This window comes from Tasmannia lanceolata, unplaced genomic scaffold (genome assembly GCF_043159265.1).
Source record: "Tasmannia lanceolata isolate RefF3 unplaced genomic scaffold, GAP_Taslan_0.1 ptg000015l, whole genome shotgun sequence".
NCBI classification, from domain to species: domain Eukaryota; kingdom Viridiplantae; phylum Streptophyta; class Magnoliopsida; order Canellales; family Winteraceae; genus Tasmannia; species Tasmannia lanceolata.
The window spans coordinates 33,958,677-33,976,236 of NW_027518692.1; the positions used below are offsets into that span (position 1 = coordinate 33,958,677).

Below are 17,560 nucleotides of genomic sequence, written 5' to 3' on the forward strand. Positions count from 1 at the left end.
CCCAACCCTTCAAACTATGGAGGCAAAAATGGACAAATTTGTGAAGGTTTTTACACGTTCATTTTTGCCTTCACAAATCGTAGGGTTAGGATGATCCTATGGAGCTGATTTTTTGTGGACACCCTATCTATGTGAGGGCCAATCAAATGAATTCTTTGGATCACCAAAACAATGTGGGCCCATTGTATTTTAAGCCGGCGGTGTAGCTTCGCTTTCCTCTATATATATATATATATATATAGATAGATAGATAGAGAGAGAGAGAGAGAGAGAGAGAGAGAGAGAGAGACTTTTGGTTGGCTAAACATAGCCATTGCCTGTTATTGAAAGCTTTAATTATTTGACTGGAATTTGGATGTTACTGAACAAACATCAAAACAAAAACAGCAGCCATAAAAGAATTCTCAAGAAGAAAATGAGTACATAACACCATTGAACCCTTGTTTATGAGAGCTTGTGATGGTGGCAAATAAATAATAGAATAATTAACCTAATAGCGGAGCCAGTAGGTCCGGCGCCTGAACCAGTTGTAATCGGGGAGGCCCTGGATTGGTCCCATTGCAGCGATTGCAACATCCTGCAAAAACAAAAAAATCTCAAGAAAGGCATGTCTGGAATCATTATCGAATTCCTCCTTGAAGAACTGAGTCCTCAAAGTTGCAAGGACAAGTATCTAGTTCTCAAGATCAGTAAGTTTCAAGCAGGAGACTCATGGAAAACAATAACAAAAATGCATGGGAAAATCAATGTGCTGAGACCCCTCCGGACGGCACAAATAGTTGATAGACCTATGCAAAAGTACCCCAAAATGATAAATACTAAAATGAACTTGCCTGTGTTGTCATTGAATAGTTCATATGAGGGTTACTTTAGTGATAACCAGGTTTGCTAACAAGCTACTTCATGAAATTTCAGTATGTCAAGAAAGCCCCAATGCTTTGTTATGCAAGTTTGATTGAGCAGAAAGACTATTTTCAAAAGCAGAAAGGGCGAGAGGATTTGAGGGGAGATGAGAAACTTAGACAAAAAGACTATTTTCAAAAGCCAGTATGCATAAAACCTAACCATGAACTACCTTGTAAGCCAGAGGCATTTTTGTCTACAAGTTTACATTAACCATTCGGGTGAAAAGAAGAACGGGAGAGAGGATTTGAGAAACTTGGACAAAAAGACTATTTTCAAAAGCCAGTCTGCACAAAACCTAACCATGGACTGCCTTGTAAGCCAGGGGCATTTTTGTCTACAAGTTTACATTAACCATTCGGGTGATTGCGCGCATCCATAGGGATTAGTCCCACCCTAAAATTAGGTGGGGATACGCTATGTCATAAAAAAAAAAGTTTGCATTAACCATTAGACCCATTAACCCAGTTGATTGAAATTAAAAGGCACAGGTCTAGAAAGGTGTGAGGGCTCCTAGCATTCCTCTGGAAGATAGTATTTTTGGGTCCTTGGCTTATCGGGGCCATTTTTGTCTAGAAGTTTACATTAACCATTAGATGCATTAACCCTATTGATTGAAATTAAAAGGCACATATTATATTTATTACATGCGCGCGCGCACATGGTTCAAAATTCATACTATTATGCAGATATTTGCAATAGATTAGTCCTTACCCTGTCAAATATAAACCGATTTGCAACACGCTTGATGGTGCTTGCATCCACAGCATCAATCCTTGCAAAAAGTTCGGCAAAAGGGATCCTACGGCCATATGTAAGTAGCTGCAAGAACAAGGAAAGCAGGTTTAATATAGGTGTGTGTGTGTGTGTGTGTGTGTGTGAGAGAGAGAGAGAGAGAGAGAGAGAGAGAGATTTCAGTTTTTTTGTTTTTTTTTTTGAAATATAAAGAGAAAGAACCGTTCTGAACGTAGACAAGATGTTCCCAATAAACATTTACCTGGCGACCTATATCTTCAGCAATAGGACTGGTTCCATCAATGTGGAGTAGCAGAGAAGATTTCAGCTGTGAAACAGCACGTCAGTCATAACGATATGCATTTACAGCAAGATGTCTGAAAAAAGTACTTTATTTTTTGGCTCTGAGAGCAAGATTTCAACTAAGCTGTTAGATAAAAGAAACTTTTTTTTTTGAAAGATATTAGATAAAAGAAACTGATCACATGATTATCCTAAAAAGACAAAATTTTACTTTCATGTGGTCAGAGCACCATCAATTGGGATTGGCTAAGGCAACCAAAAGACAACATCAGAAGAATCAGAAAATCCACCAAACAGACGTGTGTAAACTATCGGGAATGATACCAACTTATGTTAGCAAAATTTCGCATTTTTTCAAGTATACAATTTAAACTCGTTTTGTTAGAAATGTATTATTGACGATTTCTTAAATAAAACTTCACAAGGAAGAAATTAAAAAAAACTTCGGAGTGGATGGGTATCTCTCCCTTCAAGATTTGTTTTCTCATTCCCTATTTGTTCTTTCCCTTTTAATTTCTCGTTTTCCTTCAATTGAGCTCTTCCCGTTGATAAAATTCATTAAGATAGAGTGAAATAAGGGCTTTTCAAACTCAGCATTAAGTCTTTGGTGAAATCTACGATGAGTTGAACAGAAAGCTAGTGTTAATGCATAAAAATGTATTGTCACAATATCCAAACTAGTGTCTTTTTATTTATTTCTTGGATGGTAGTCTTCTTATTTTTACTAATTGATGATTTTCTTTAATGCTCCTCTAAAATTGAGGATAAAAATATTTGAATTGATCCCAATGTGTCTGTTTGCGATCCTGTGAAGTAAAGCTTCTGTGCAGAAAAGTACCATTATGCGCCTTTAGTGCCCTATAACCCACTGCCCCTACATTGCGTGTGTGTTGCAACATGGCCCACCACGCAAAAGAAATGTCTTTTAAAAGCATGTCTGCTTATAAATAATTTAACTCGATTATATGCCGATAAGCTCCAATTGCACCATAAGAAGTACAAAAATACGGTTCATGTCAGTCTGAGGTAGTGAAAAGCCGAAGTTAAGGCCCCTCTGTCCAAGTGCATGTCTGTCATCATACGTTTTACTAACAATGATACAAAAAACTATCCACAACATGCTCATATTCTCCTTCATCCAATCAATATGCACATGGATCGATATTTCTAGCCAGGTATGACGTTTAGGCAGATTTACTGAGTTTTTAAGGGACTTTTGTTAAAAATGTTGGCCATGAAGCATATATGCATCAGCCTCGCATTTTTTATATGGATGTATAACCCAACCTCTTCCCACTGTAAATTTGGCAATGCGATGGTCCTAGTACCATGCCAAATGTAGATCAGGTCCATTGGATCAAGGCAGCAGACAATCAACGGTTGAACTTTTCCCCAAACAGATGACACTTTTATCACCCTCCTCAATCAGGGGGCTTGTTTTATTCGATCCAAAGGGACCAGAGGCAATGGAGCAAACCCATGTTAATCACCCACCAGATCAAAGGACTGATCAACATACAGTATTGAAGCACCTTGACTATCATTTTTTCATTTATTATCAATAACAAAGATTTTCTTTAAAAGCAGAAATAATTATGACTCCCAAGTCCCATCATGATTTATTCTAGTTTAAAAAGATGATAAAGAAGATTTTATTGATGATTAATGAGAAGGCCCATGGCCGAGATGACCCTACCTCAAATATTGCAGAACAAACAGAACCTACAAACAAACATACTGATGTAGGATAGGGAAGAGAAATAGAAGAAAGGGGATAAAAGAGGAGAAGAAGAGAATAGATGAGAAAACAAGAGAAGAATAGAAGATGAATAAGGGAAAAAGAAGAAGAAGAGAGGAGAAGAATAAGTAGAGAAGAAGAGATGGAATTATGGAGAAGTAGAAGAATAATAGGAGAAGAGAGGGAAGAATAGGAGAAGAGAAGTAGATGAAGAGAGGGAAGAGTAGAAATCAGGGGAAGAAGCTCTCAATCAATTCAATTAATCATCAAAGTTAAAATCCCTAATACAAGAGAGGCCTATATATAGGCAATGGGATGGAAATAAAATTCCATGGGAAATAAAATCCCTAAAACTAAAACATGGAAATAAAAATACTAGAAACTAAACAATACGGGAAATAAATTCCTAAACTAAATAACATGGAAATATAAATCCTAATGGGCAAAAGTATGCCACTTATTGGCCTATTATCTGCATCACATACACACAGTGAAACGGTAAAAAAGAAATACCCTCCATGCAAGAGAAAGGCATCTCCAATCCGCAGCTCCAACTTAGTCGCTTCCTTCTCTAGCCAAATTGTTTACTATGTTGTTTGCACCCCTAAGAATGTGTCCAAAATGATGGAATCAACTCTCCCTATAAGATCTCTTAGTCTCTTTCTTTTCTTTTCTTTTAAATGGCAAGTGAAAATTATCCCAAAAAGATCTCTTAGTCTCTTAACTCGAAAGCGAGTGAAAATTATTTGAAATGAAATTCTCTGATGGATTCAAAATTCAAACATTTTTCCAAATTATCCTCAATCACATTGGGGCTGTTCGGCACAGGAAATTTATCCGTGGAGCCACGGTCGCCCATTTCTCCTGGTCAGTTTGTTCAATTTCTACATGGTTTCAACCTTTTTTTTAATGGTGAAAATTTCATTAAAGAATGTAGACCAAAATGGTCAAATACAAAAGATACAAAAAGAAACTGCCGGATACTTATCCGACCAATACAAAATAAAATCAAGGAGGAAGAAAATCATATTGCTCAAGAGCTTCCAGCTGAACTCCCCTTCTAGCTAAACGATCTGCCTCTCCGTTTGTCGATCTTCTAACGTGATGAAAACTAATAGAAGAGGAGCCAACTATGTCCTGGATTTCCTCAAAGAACTGAGCAAAGCACCAAGGATAGTTTTTATAACCACTTAACTATCGAATAACAACATTACTAGAGTCTACCTCCACCACTACCTTATTAAGGTCCACACCCTCCAATAGTTTAATTCCTTGGAATGCCGCCCTAACTCGGCCTCAGCAGCTACATGGTTTCAACTTTGATTGTCAGAAAATCAGAACAAAAGGGGAACTGGCTTTAGGAAATCGACGAGAGTCTGCATCCATGCCTACCTCCTCCCCATTCGTTTTCCTCTCTGCCCTCTTTGCGCAGCACAGAAACTGGCAATCGCTGATCGCATCCCCGTGCCAAACAGCCCCATTGTGAAGTGGTTTGTCAAGTAACAGTTCATAATTTGCCACCACAATAGCGAATTAGGTAACTTCAGGCGTGTTCGGCAAGGTTTCTCATTCTCGCCTGAATAATCGGGCGGAAACGGGATAAGGAGAATCTTCCGAAGTGGTTCGGAGTCGCTTCGGAAAATCTCATTAATCCACATCATTTAGCCGCAAAAAAAGTGGAAACAATAGAAACGTGCCGAACAGGCCCAGTTGCCGAACTTTTATCTTCAGAGATTTTCAAGAGTTCTGATTCACCACATGGAAGAATGAGGATGGAGAATGGTTGTTGAGCATCACCTTAATATCTATCTGTTCCACTAGTTCTCCAAGTGATCAATCTCCATTCATGAACATAACTCCAACCAATGGACCACAAAAGTTGTCCTCAACACAGGCCGGTGAATAATGGATAACTTGATATAAGTTAACAATCTGACTGGTTGAGGAACCCTTTCATATATTGGGACCTCATAAGACAGAATATTGGGACAAATGCAAGGTATCTTACATTATAATTAAATGCACCTTTTGAGTCTTGACCACATCACTGAATCTAGGACCGCACACACAATGCTGAAAACCTTTAATATGTTCAGGCAAATCAGGTAAGTCGATTAGCAATAAAGAGATTGATCCATTGTCCCCTTGATACATAAAACACACCTACTTGCAAAATGCAAGTCAGAATCCTTTCCTATTGAGCATTTCCCATTCATCCTTTTCCGTTGATCTTCTTTAAGTAGTAGCCCCATGGACCCACCCATTAGAGGAGGAAAGGATAGGTTGGAAAAAAAGTAATATACCTTAAAGGTTAAAGAAGGGAGGGTGGGGTACTAACCAAGTCAGAATCCTTTCCTATTGAGCATTTCCCATTCATCCTTTTCCGTTGATCTTCTTTAAGTAGTAGCCCCATGGACCCACCCATTAGAGGAGGAAAGGATAGGTTGGAAAAAAAGTAATATACCTTAAAGGTTAAAGAAGGGAGGGTGGGGTACTAACCATAGGCTAACGACAGGGGTACTAACTATAGGCTAAAGAGAGGTGCTAAGGCTAAAATCTAAGGGATTGTGAGAAAGAAGCGTCTAGAGACCTAGAGGGAAGTAGCATGATTGGGATAGAGAATAAATGGTAAAATATGAAAGTTTAAGGCTTTAAATAGATGAGGTTAATTTTAGGGATAAAAATGGAAATGGTGATGTCACAATACATAGTGCAAGCATGAGAGGGCAAAGTGTGTTCTTTGGCTAGAACTTCTCTTAGCCACTGGATTAGCTTCTAAAATGGCTGAGTTCATTCTAAATACCGTCGATCCATAGGGTGTAGGCTTTACACCCTCATGTGCTTTTGACATAAAGTCACTTTTAGCATGCTTGCATGCAATCTTATCTTCTTAAAAGAAATCTTTGCATACGGCTTGAGTGCCAAGGCACTCCATGCACATCCACAAGACAATGAAGAACTGCATGGGCTAAAGGAGAGGTCGCATGGGGCTAGCAATAATGAGGTAGTCAACTTAAGATTCAAATAGAAGATTAAGAGCAGGATAAAGAGAGGTTCCATGACAATTTTATAAATTAGGGGGGAATAAAGGTTCTCCAAGTATTTTGAGTGCGGTGGAGACTTGCATAAGCATGTGTTGGACATATTCTCGGCTGTCGCTTGTTTGGTCGGATGGCCAGTGAGGCTCATCTAGCGCATCAGAGTACATCCCAATGATCTGCACCAATCTTGTGGTTGGTTTATTGATTTGGGACCCAAATAGACCCAATTGACTAACGGATATGTGTGTGCTTAGTCGATTCATCAATGATATTGGCGTGTTCGAAGCTTTAAATGCCTGATCAGAGTGTTATGGGGCTCATTTGACCCAATCCAAGTGATTTCAGGGGGAGCGATTGAGATGAATCTCCTCTTCTACCGCAAACAAGTTCATCTGGGAAATGAGTTTCTAAGGGAGAAGGCAAAGGGTGGGTGGCACGTTCGATGCTTTAAATGCCTGATCGGAGTGTTATGGGTCCATTGGACCCAATCCAAGTGATTTCAGGGGGAGCGGCTGTGATGAATCATCTCTTCTTCTATCACAGATGAATTCATCTGGGAAATGATTTTCTGAGGGAGAAAGCAAAGGGGTGGTTTGCTAAGTGCAATTTGACTTTATTGTGCTTTTGAGTTTTGATCCTCCAAAAACACATATTTGGGCTCATGGAGGCACAATTTCATCAATAGTCATTCCACATACACTCCATTGTCTTTACCTATCCTTCTGTGAGTCTTCCACACGAATGACATGTATACGCTCTTCGGAGAAAAATTATGATGGGGCCCATCATTTATTAGGGTTACTTATATTCTGTAAAATAAAATGGGCATGGACACAATCTGCAAAATGGGGGGCATGTCTACAATTGCCATCTAATCAGGTTCCACTCCCACAACCACTTCACATGGCAGACAACCCTTTCACCCTTCCATCATCTAAGCAAACCTCCTTTGCGTAACCACCAGCCAACCTTAAAGCAATTCCATATTCATTCCATAACTGCCGTCCAAGAGAAAGGAGCCAAAGCTAGTTGCCACTCCAACAATCATTGTGAATCCGATCCAACCCCTAATAGACCAATTTGTTTCGATCCAAGTCACTGCCATCATTCCACCACTCATGCCCAATCCTATCCAAACTAATTCTGAACCATCTTCCATTCATATCCAAGTTCCCAACATATATCACCACACCAACAGCCAAGGACAAAGGCATGGAAATCATGCAGGACTATGAAGAGATTGGGAATATGAAAAGATCATGAAGCGTAGGGTGCCCAGCTCATAAAAGGCCCAAAATCAATAGTGACCGTGGGAGACAAGAGGTCAGCTACAACCTTAAAAAGCAATTAAAAAAGTGGGTTTTCTCAGAACCTATTAGGATAACGGATGCCAACAAAGTGGAGATGAGAGCCCTGATCCACTGCATCAAGATACTAGAGGTTACAGACATTGATAGATTAATCGTTGAAGACAACTCCCTCAACGTCATCAGATGGTTGAATGGCAGTCATCCTCATCCGTGAAGGTTTGATAAGTGGCTGGATGAGATTCATGCCAGGGCAGCGGGAAAACTCCATAGCCTACCAGCATGTTAGGAGGTTGGCCAATAGTGAAGCGAATAGACTCACTCAAATTGGAGTTAATAGGGCATCATTAGAGATTTTTATATACTTCCCCCTTGAGTTTTCATTTAATTGTATCGTTTCTCCCGTGATATTTCCTCTTCTATCGACCATCTCTTTTCATCTCTTATTAAATCTTCTGCCATTCAAAAAAAAAGTTCTAACATTCATTTATACATGCATAATGCATACATACAATCATGTGCACATGAGTGTAGTGTGTATGCATATATAGCTCAGATAAGCTATCCAAGGTCTCCCCCATATATATATATATATATATATATATATATATATATATATATATGAGAAAAAGGTTCCTACACATATGTGTAGAGAGTTCTCTACACACTAGCTTAAAATACAGTAGGGGCCCACATTGTTTGGGTGATCCAAGCCATCCATTTTAAAGGCCCTCGCATAGATAGGGTGTCTACAAAAAATCAGATCCATAGGATCATCCCAACCCTACGATTTGTGGAGGTAAAATGGATGTCTTTAAACCTTCACAAATTAGTCCAGTTTTTGCCTCCACAGTTCGAATGGTTAGGATGATCCTATGGATCTGATTTTTTGTGGACACCCTATCCAAGTGAGGGCCTTAAAAATGAATGGTTTGGATCACCCAAATAATGTGGCCCCCACTGTATTTTAAGCTAGTGTGTAGATAACTTATCTACACATATGTGTAGGAACCGTTTTCTCTCTCTCTCTCTCTCTCTCTCTCTCTCTCTCTCTCTCTCTCTCTCTATATATATATATATATATATATATATATATATATATATAGAGAGAGAGAGAGAGAGAGAGAGAGAGGAAATGGTTTCTGCGCTCGAGCACAGAAACAGGGTGGGGCCACATTTTTTATGGGATCCAAAGCATTCATTTGATGGGCCCTTTCATGCATAGGGTGTCCACCAAAAATCAGCTCCATTGGATCACCTTAGGGTGTCCACTTGTGGGGCCAAAAATGGACAGATTTGTGGACAAACAGTATCTGTCCATTTTTTGCCCCACAAATGGAGACCCTATGGTGATCCGATGGAGCTGATTTTGGGTTGGCCCCCCATCCATGATGGGCCTTCCAAATGAATGGTTTGGATCACCCCCCCCCCTTCCCTGTTTCCAGCACTCGAGAGCAGATAAGCTATCCGCGCTCGAGCGCAGGAACCCTTTTCTCATATATATATATATATATATATATATATATATATATATATATATATATATATATATGAGGAAAATGATTGTGAGCTTGAAGCTCATATAGCTTATATGAGCTTGAGGACCCAAACACATGGGTCCCACATTTTTTGTGGTGATCCAAACCATTCATTTGCAAGGCCCCATCATAGAAAGGGTGTGTACCAAAAATCAGCTCCATTGGATCATCCTAACCCCTCCAAAAGAGGAGGGCAAAAATGGGCAGATTTGTGGCAAACGGTGTCTATCCATTTTGCCCTCCACTTTTGCATGGGTTAGGATGATTCTATGGAACTGATTTTTTGTACACACCCTATCTATGTAAGGGCCTTTCAAATGAATGCTTTGGATCATCCTAACAATGTGGGCCCACATGTGTTTGGGCCCTCAAGCTCATATAAGCTATATGAGCTTCAAGCTCACAATCATTTTCCTCTATATATATATATATATATATATATATATATATATATATAGAGAGAGAGAGAGAGAGAGAAAACGGTTCCTACACATATGTGTAGAGAGTTCTCTACACACTAGCTTAAAATACAGTGGGGGCCCACATTGTTTGGGTGATCCAAGCCATCCATTTTAAAGGCCCTCACATAGATAGGGTGTCTACAAAAAATCAGATCCATAGGATCATCCCAACCCTACGATTTGTGGAGGTAAAATGGATGTCTTTAAACCTTCACAAATTAGGCCATTTTTTGCCTCCACAATTCGAATGGTTAGGATGATCCTATGGATCTGATTTTTTGTGGACACCCTATCTATGTGAGGGCCTTAAATATGAATGGTTTGGATCACCCAAATAATGTGGCCCCCACTGTATTTTAAGCTAGTGTGTAGATAACTTATCTACACATATGTGTAGGAACCGTTTTCTCATATATATATATATATATATATATATATATATATATATATATATATATATATATATATACAGTGGGGGCCCACATTGTTTGGGTGATCCAAACAATTCATTTGAATGGTCCTCACATAGATAGGGTGTCCACAAAAAATCAGATCCATAGGATCATCCCAACCCTACGATTTGTGGAGGTAAAATGGACGTGTATAAACCTTCACAAATTAGTCCATTTTTTGCCTCCATAGTTTGAATGGTTAGTATGATCCTATGGATCTGATTTTTTGTGGACACCCTATCTATGTGAGGACCATTCAAATGAATTGTTTGGATCACCCAAATAATGTGGGCCCCCACTGTATTTTAAGGTAGTGTGTAGGTAACTTACCTACACAAGTGTGTAGGAAATGCTCTCTCTCTCTCTCTCTCTCTCTATATATATATATATATATATATATATATAGGAAAGTGAAGCTACACCGCCGGCTTAAAATACAATGGGCCCACATTGTTTTGGTGATCCAAACCATTCATTTGATTGGCCCTCACATAGATAGGGTGTCCATCAAAAATCAGCTCCATAGGATCATCCCAACCCTACGATTTGTGGAGGCAAAAATGAACGTGTAAAAACCTTCACAAATTTGTCCATTTTTGCCTCCACAGTTTGAAGGGTTGGGATGATCCTATGGAGGTGATTTTTGGTGGACACCCTATCTATGTGAGGGCCAATCAAATGAATGGTTTGGATCACCAAAACAATGTGGGCCCATTGTATTTTAAGCCGGCGGTGTAGCTAAGTTAGCTACACCGGCGGTGTAGCTAAGTTAGCTACACCGGCGGTGTAGCTTCACTTTCCTCATATATATATATATATATATATACGGAAATCTGTTTCTGCACTCGAGTGCAGAAAACAAGGGTGGGCCCACATTTTTGGGGGAATCCAAAGCATTCATTTGATGGACCTTGTCATAGATAGGGTGTGTACCAAAAATCAGCTTTATTAGATTATCTTAGGGTTATTTCAAATAATCCTTGAATTCAAGACTAATGATCATGATTTAAATTTTAAAAAAGAAAGAAAGAAAAGGCAAGACTAATGATCATGTGATTCACATAGCATAGTGGCAGCACTATGCTATCCAAGTCGGAACGAATTAGTTATATTTTTTTCTTTTTGAATGGTGAAAGAATTAGTTATAATTAAACTGTTAGGGTCACAATTACTAGAAAAGTAAGATTCACGAGGACTGAAACACAAATACAGGTTCAAGAATCAACTACCAATAAAAACATACATATTACCACAAAAGCCAGCACATACAGCTATTTTACTCATAGCACAATAACAAGGGCAAGCATGTATAAGAGTGCATAAAGAACTACCAGAAGAGTATAATACAAATGATTCAATCTACAGTCAGCAAACTGAAAAGTTGGCAATATTCTACACAAAGTTTCAAATTAAATTAGTCCTGGTCGTTTAACATTGAATATTTGTGTCTATATCATAATTGAAATGATTTTGTTGTTAATATAACACCAAAGCGTAAAAATCAAATATCATATGTACTGCTCACAATGGGTAAGAAACTGTGATTATGTTCATACACCAATCCAAGTTATGAGAAGATGAGACCTAACAAGAAGAAAACTAATAATGTCAACAGCAAGTAACAAGTGCAAACAAAGTACCTGATTGCGAGCACGAGTAACATCAGCTTCCGAAACCCGGTAGGATAACTTGCTAATCTCGTACATAATCGCATATGACAAATCATCCAAGCAGTCCGGCTGATCACGGAATAGGTAAACAAATAAAAGGAGCAATTAAAATCCTCACTGGGTAAATACATTCATGGAGGACACAAACAGAAATTAAGAATAAACTAAGTGTTGCATAGAAATAGGGAGTGCAAGCTGTGCGTAGAGATTGATTGAAAGCTGTTATAATGTCCTACAGAAAATTATAACTGAAGTTTGAAGCTTCATTTGGAAGAATCGATAGAAATAGCCTTGTAAAGTGTAAATGATTGTTAAGTAAGTCTCAAAGCAGATGAGCCCAATATACTTTAGCTGCATGCCTGTATTAAAAGATGAAAGTATTAGTATTATAACAAAAAGGAAAGGTACAAGAGGCCTATTTGGATGGAGGATAGGTCTGCCCAGGACAGAATTTTTCCAAGATAACTCTTACCCAGTGTTTGTCACAACTTTTACGCACAAAGTTGGTCTGTCCCAGGGATGGAAATATTCTTGACTTTTGAGGATAAGTTTAACCCAACAAAAATTTTGAATGTGCTCCTCGACTTTTTAGGATAAATGTGCAAGCTCAAACAAATACATACACGCATATGTATATATGCATGTGTGTGTATGTGTGTACGCGCGCATTGTGTCTGTGCATGCGCGTGTATAATTGAAACATCAACCAAATTGAGGGCAGACTAGTTCTGGGATAGAAACCATGTCATTCAAACATATATATGTGTTTGTTTGTGTGTCCGTATGTAGGTATGTATGTAACTGGGGTTGTATCCAAATTATATCCAAATTAACTGTAGGTATGTATGTAACAGGCAGAAAATCCTTTAGGTATGTATGTAACTGGGGTTGTATCCAAATTATATCCAAATTAACTGTAGGTATGTATGTAACTGGGGTTGTATCCAAACTATATCCAAATTAACTGTAGGTATGTATGTAACAGGCAGAAAATCCTTTCAACGTTGAATTGAGTAGAAAAATCTGAAATCGAACTAACCTTCGCAACAGCATAGACACCAAAGAGGCCAGTATCTTTGTAGTTGGTATTAAAAGCCATCATGCTCTCAGCTATTCCATTAATCCCAACCCTCTGCGCAAGTTCAGACCTATTTGGAAATTAACAAAAACAATCAAAAGCAAGCAAAATAGAATCAATGATCCCAAAAGGTAAAGCATATTGACAGAAAATAAAGATATGTACGGATGAGTGCATGAGTAAATACACCCAAAATAGATGCCATGAAAACTAACCCCATGTGCTGGCCCCCTCCAACATTCTTGTTCCAAGAACCTAACATGGCCTGCATGACCATTAAAGCAATCGAATCCGGATCTGTCCAAGATGCTCCATTGAATGCAACCGCAAATTGTGCAAGTGGGATATCATCATCAATTATTCGAACCTGAATTGTCGTGATAGAAAAAAACAGATAAAGAAAGACAGAAGCAGTATCTGTGGCAGAAAAAATTTAAAAGGTCATGACATACAACAACAAAATAGCGACGAGAAATTGAATTTCTTGCGGAAAATTCATGAGATTTTGACTAAACGATAAATATACAAGAAACTCAGAAGAAATTAAATTTATTGCAAATTGGGGGCTTGACTTTAAAAAAATATCTTAATCTTCTCATTTACTCTAAAATCTCCCAAACATCCTAAAACCTTCAATCTAACCCTAATTTTTGGGTTAAAAAGTGTATATATTTGATATTTTACATTTTTGAATTATTTTATTTTTACCATTTTTTTTATATAAACCCAAATTTTTTTATAAAATTTCAAATATCCCAAGATTTTCCCTTCCCAAGAAATTCCCAAGAACGATATTTGTGACATAGATGACATACAGCATCGATATAGAGTATCCATACCTCGGAACCAGTAAAAACGGCTGGCTCTTTCGCAACCAACTGAGAGGCAGTGGTGGGTTCGGTTGACAGCTTTGTAAACAGCTTTTTCACTTGCTCAACTATATCCTCATGCTTAACTGCACCAGCAGCAGAAATTACCTGAAGAAAATAATGTGGGTCCCAAGGAAACACCTGTCAATATGACTCCATAACCCACATTTAATTATCCTAGTGAAATACAACATAAAATAGCAAACATCATATAAAAAATTCAGGCTGACAGAAGACTAGACAGAAGGACCTCATCAACGTTAGTCAAGTAAAGGGCCACACCATTCTAGGAGCTGTGTAATGAGTTGAAATGTAATTCTTCAGATGCGCCTTAGATATCGTCTTAATATTCTGAGCCGGTCCAAGAATGGTTCTCCCCAAGGGAGTGTACTGGAATGCAGTTGCATGCAAATGATCGAAAATAACTTCTTCAGTCTGTCCCTCCACCTACAAGATACAGAACATAGCATTGTCTTGTGATTTTTTATACATCGAACTCAACCATAATTCTGAAACAAGGAGAACAGCTCAGCCACTGGAAACCATAGCAAAACAAATAAATCTTAAAATACCCAAGAAAAAAATTCCACTTTAGCTACTATAAATAGGACCACAAAAAAAGAGGCCCAGTTGCAAATTTATTACAAATTAAACAAGATGGACAGAAAGTATACATATCACAAATTTGGAAGATTCAAAAATTTTAAAAATATGAAAATAAATAAACAACCATTCGTGTCACATTGAATTGTGTATTCAGTAGAAGTTCTAGTAAAAGCAATAAAGAACAAGGCAACCAGGGTAATGGCATATCTCTAGCTCAAGGCATTACCTCTGCAGAAAGCAAATGTAGAAACAACCTCACAATAAATTATTTGAAATTTTTCATAAATTATTTGAAATTTTTCCTCGACAAAGATTTGATAAACATATATAGTTTCATAATGAAGGATTCTATTTCTCACAAGTAAAACTGGTTCAATTTTTAGATAACTTCATCAGTTGAGCATTTAATTAGAGATTTTACTTGAAATGAGTATCATTATAGACTAAAAAAACTATAAAACGGTGATACGCAACAGAGAAAAAAAGAAGGGGATACTCAACGTAAAGCAATAGAATTTTCCAATTTAAAAAATATGCATGTACATAAAAAAGAAGAGGATACTCATGATTGTCATTATAGAGTAATACAACTAAAAAACGGTGATATGCAATAGAAAAAAAGAAGAAGGGGATACTCAACGTGAAGCAATAAAATTTTCCAATTTTAAAAATATGCAAGTACAGAAAAAAGAGGATACTCGAACCTTTCATTGAGTGTTGACTGCTCTAAATCGATAGGTAACGAGATAGGAAAGCAAGGAACATTTTGGATTGAAATCGATTAATTGTGTTTTGCAAGAGATGTTTTTTATAGTTTCACAATTCTTGAAGACAATGAAAGAGAAGGTCAAGAGCTGGAAGAAAGGGATTATTCAAAAAAAAAAAAAAAAGGGAAAAAAGGGACAGACTATGTGAAGGCACAAACCACACAAAGGAGGGAAAAGAATGCCCCAGAAAACGAATTGTTGGCGAATCACAATGACTCCGGATGTGAGTCATGGGAGAAGGTTCCAAAGAACAAACATCCATGTACTCCCTGCCGAAGACGCTCCTGAATATCCCAAGCTGTAGACAAGCAAGCCCATTATGTAACTCAACACTCATTGGATGAGTATTGAGTTACATCTACAGCAAGGCTGAATTCTTCCAGATCACGAATTGAAGGATTTGGATCATTAGGAATCCATCGTTTCACCCCATATCTATTAGCTATTGTTTTCTATGGATAGTTAGAAGAATTTGGATAATTTAGTGTCTGGATAGTGTTGGTGCTTTGTACTCTTGATTGTAATATCTTTTTATCTTAATACAACGGAATGGGTCCCTTCCTAACCCCAACTTACCTACCAAACAAATGTTTTTTTACAGAGTACAAAACGTACTATCATGCCGTGATTCACATAAATAACCAAAAAAAAAAAAACTCATTTTTCTCGCCGCATATAAAAAAAATGCCAATCTAAAAATTCGCAAAAGAAAAAAACAAATTACATACTTCTTCCAAAAATAGAGTAAAACCTAATTGCAGAATACAAAACATACTATCATGATTTGAATCAAATAGATATCCACAAAATTCCATTCTCCTCCCGCATATGCCAATTTAAAAAATACCCAAAAGAACAAAAGAACAAATTACATCTTCCAAAAAATAGAGCAAAACCTAATTACAGAATACAGATCATATTATCATGCCATGATTCACATAAATAACCAAAAAATCCCATTTTTCTCTCTGCATAGCAAAAAATACCAATTAAACAATACCCAAAAGAAGAAGAAAAAACAAATCACATACTTCTTCCATCTCGCGGAGAATGACCTGGCGCTCACGCTCGATCTTCTCCTCACTAAAGCACGAATTCTGCAATATATCAGCAAGAATATCAAGCGCCTTATTAACATCCTTCTCCATAACCTTAGCATAATACGTAGTCTGCTCCCTCGAAGTATACGCATTCAAATGCCCTCCCATGTTCTCAATCTCCTCTTCCAAAACCCTAACAGACCTTTTCTCAGTCCCCTTAAAAAACATATGTTCCAGAAAATGCGCAGTGCCATTAGTCTCATCGGTCTCGAATCGGCTCCCGGCATCGATCCAGACCCCGACGGTGGCCGTGCGAGAGGAGAGAGTTGACTCGGTGGCGACTCGGAGGCCGTTCGGGAGAGTTGTGATTCGAGTTTGTGGGGCGGAGAGGATTTTTGTGTGGTCTGTTAGGGTTGGGTGAGGAGAGGCGTGTTGGAGGAAAAGGGGGTTAGGGTTTTGGAGTTTTTTGAGCTTGAATTTTACTGATTCGGCGAGTTTGTCGTAGATCATGACGGGAGGAGAGGAGGGGAGGGATGGATCGGGTGTGGAGATGGCGGAGGAGGTGGAGAATGATCGGAGGAGGGAGGTGGAGGGTTTGTGAGATCTACGAGCTAGGGTTAGGAGGTGTTTGATTGTCATTTTTAGGGTTAGGGTTTGGGGAGTTGGAGAGAGAGAGAGAGAGAGAGAGAGAGAGAGTTTATAGAGTGGTGAGGGCTGAGAAGATGAGGAACTGAGAAAAATGAATAGAGGAAGGGGGCGAAATTTTCTAATTAAGGGGAGCGGGCGTACTTCATGTCGCGGCGTAAGTTAGAATCTGGACCATCTGGAAAGGCATTTTACTTAACATACTCATTTTAATTTAATTCATGAAAGAGCAGCCACAAAGACTAACTTTTGTTCTTACTCATTTAATTCATCCAATGTTTTTTGCCTTTTGCGATGGTCCCTAGCAAATACCTTTGCCATTTTTAGCTTGGGACCGCCCCTTCTAGTGTAGAAAACGTAGTCGTGACTCGTGAATACATTAGAAGGGGTTGTCCAAACTAAGGAAG

The 17,560-nt window shown here is 38.3% G+C and overlaps 1 protein-coding gene across 1 annotated transcript; it reads right to left on the minus strand.

Annotated features, from left to right (window-relative positions):
* Window positions 1-290: 290 nt before the first annotated feature.
* On the minus strand, window positions 291-17,243 carry LOC143846749 (putative mitochondrial-processing peptidase subunit beta, mitochondrial). The gene is made up of 9 exons (XM_077355301.1): window positions 16,500-17,243; window positions 14,378-14,542; window positions 14,066-14,203; window positions 13,442-13,593; window positions 13,188-13,296; window positions 12,119-12,217; window positions 1,901-1,966; window positions 1,618-1,725; window positions 291-577 (listed from the first exon to the last, which is right to left on the minus strand). Exons 1-9 carry the CDS (start codon window positions 17,145-17,147, stop codon window positions 491-493), a joined length of 1,572 nt encoding a protein of 523 aa, XP_077211416.1. The 5' UTR covers window positions 17,148-17,243; the 3' UTR covers window positions 291-490.
* Between the last annotated feature and the right edge of the window lie 317 nt (window positions 17,244-17,560).

Coding starts and splice junctions, on each gene's coding strand:
- LOC143846749 (XM_077355301.1), bottom strand. CDS start 17,147: ATGACAATCAAACACCTCCTAACCCTAGCTCGTAGATCTCACAAACCC. Junction 14,543..16,499: donor TTCTCCGCGAGATGGAAGAA/GTATGTGATTTG, acceptor TGTATCTTGTAG/GTGGAGGGACAGACTGAAGA. Junction 13,594..14,065: donor CCGTTTTTACTGGTTCCGAG/GTATGGATACTC, acceptor ACGACAATTCAG/GTTCGAATAATTGATGATGA.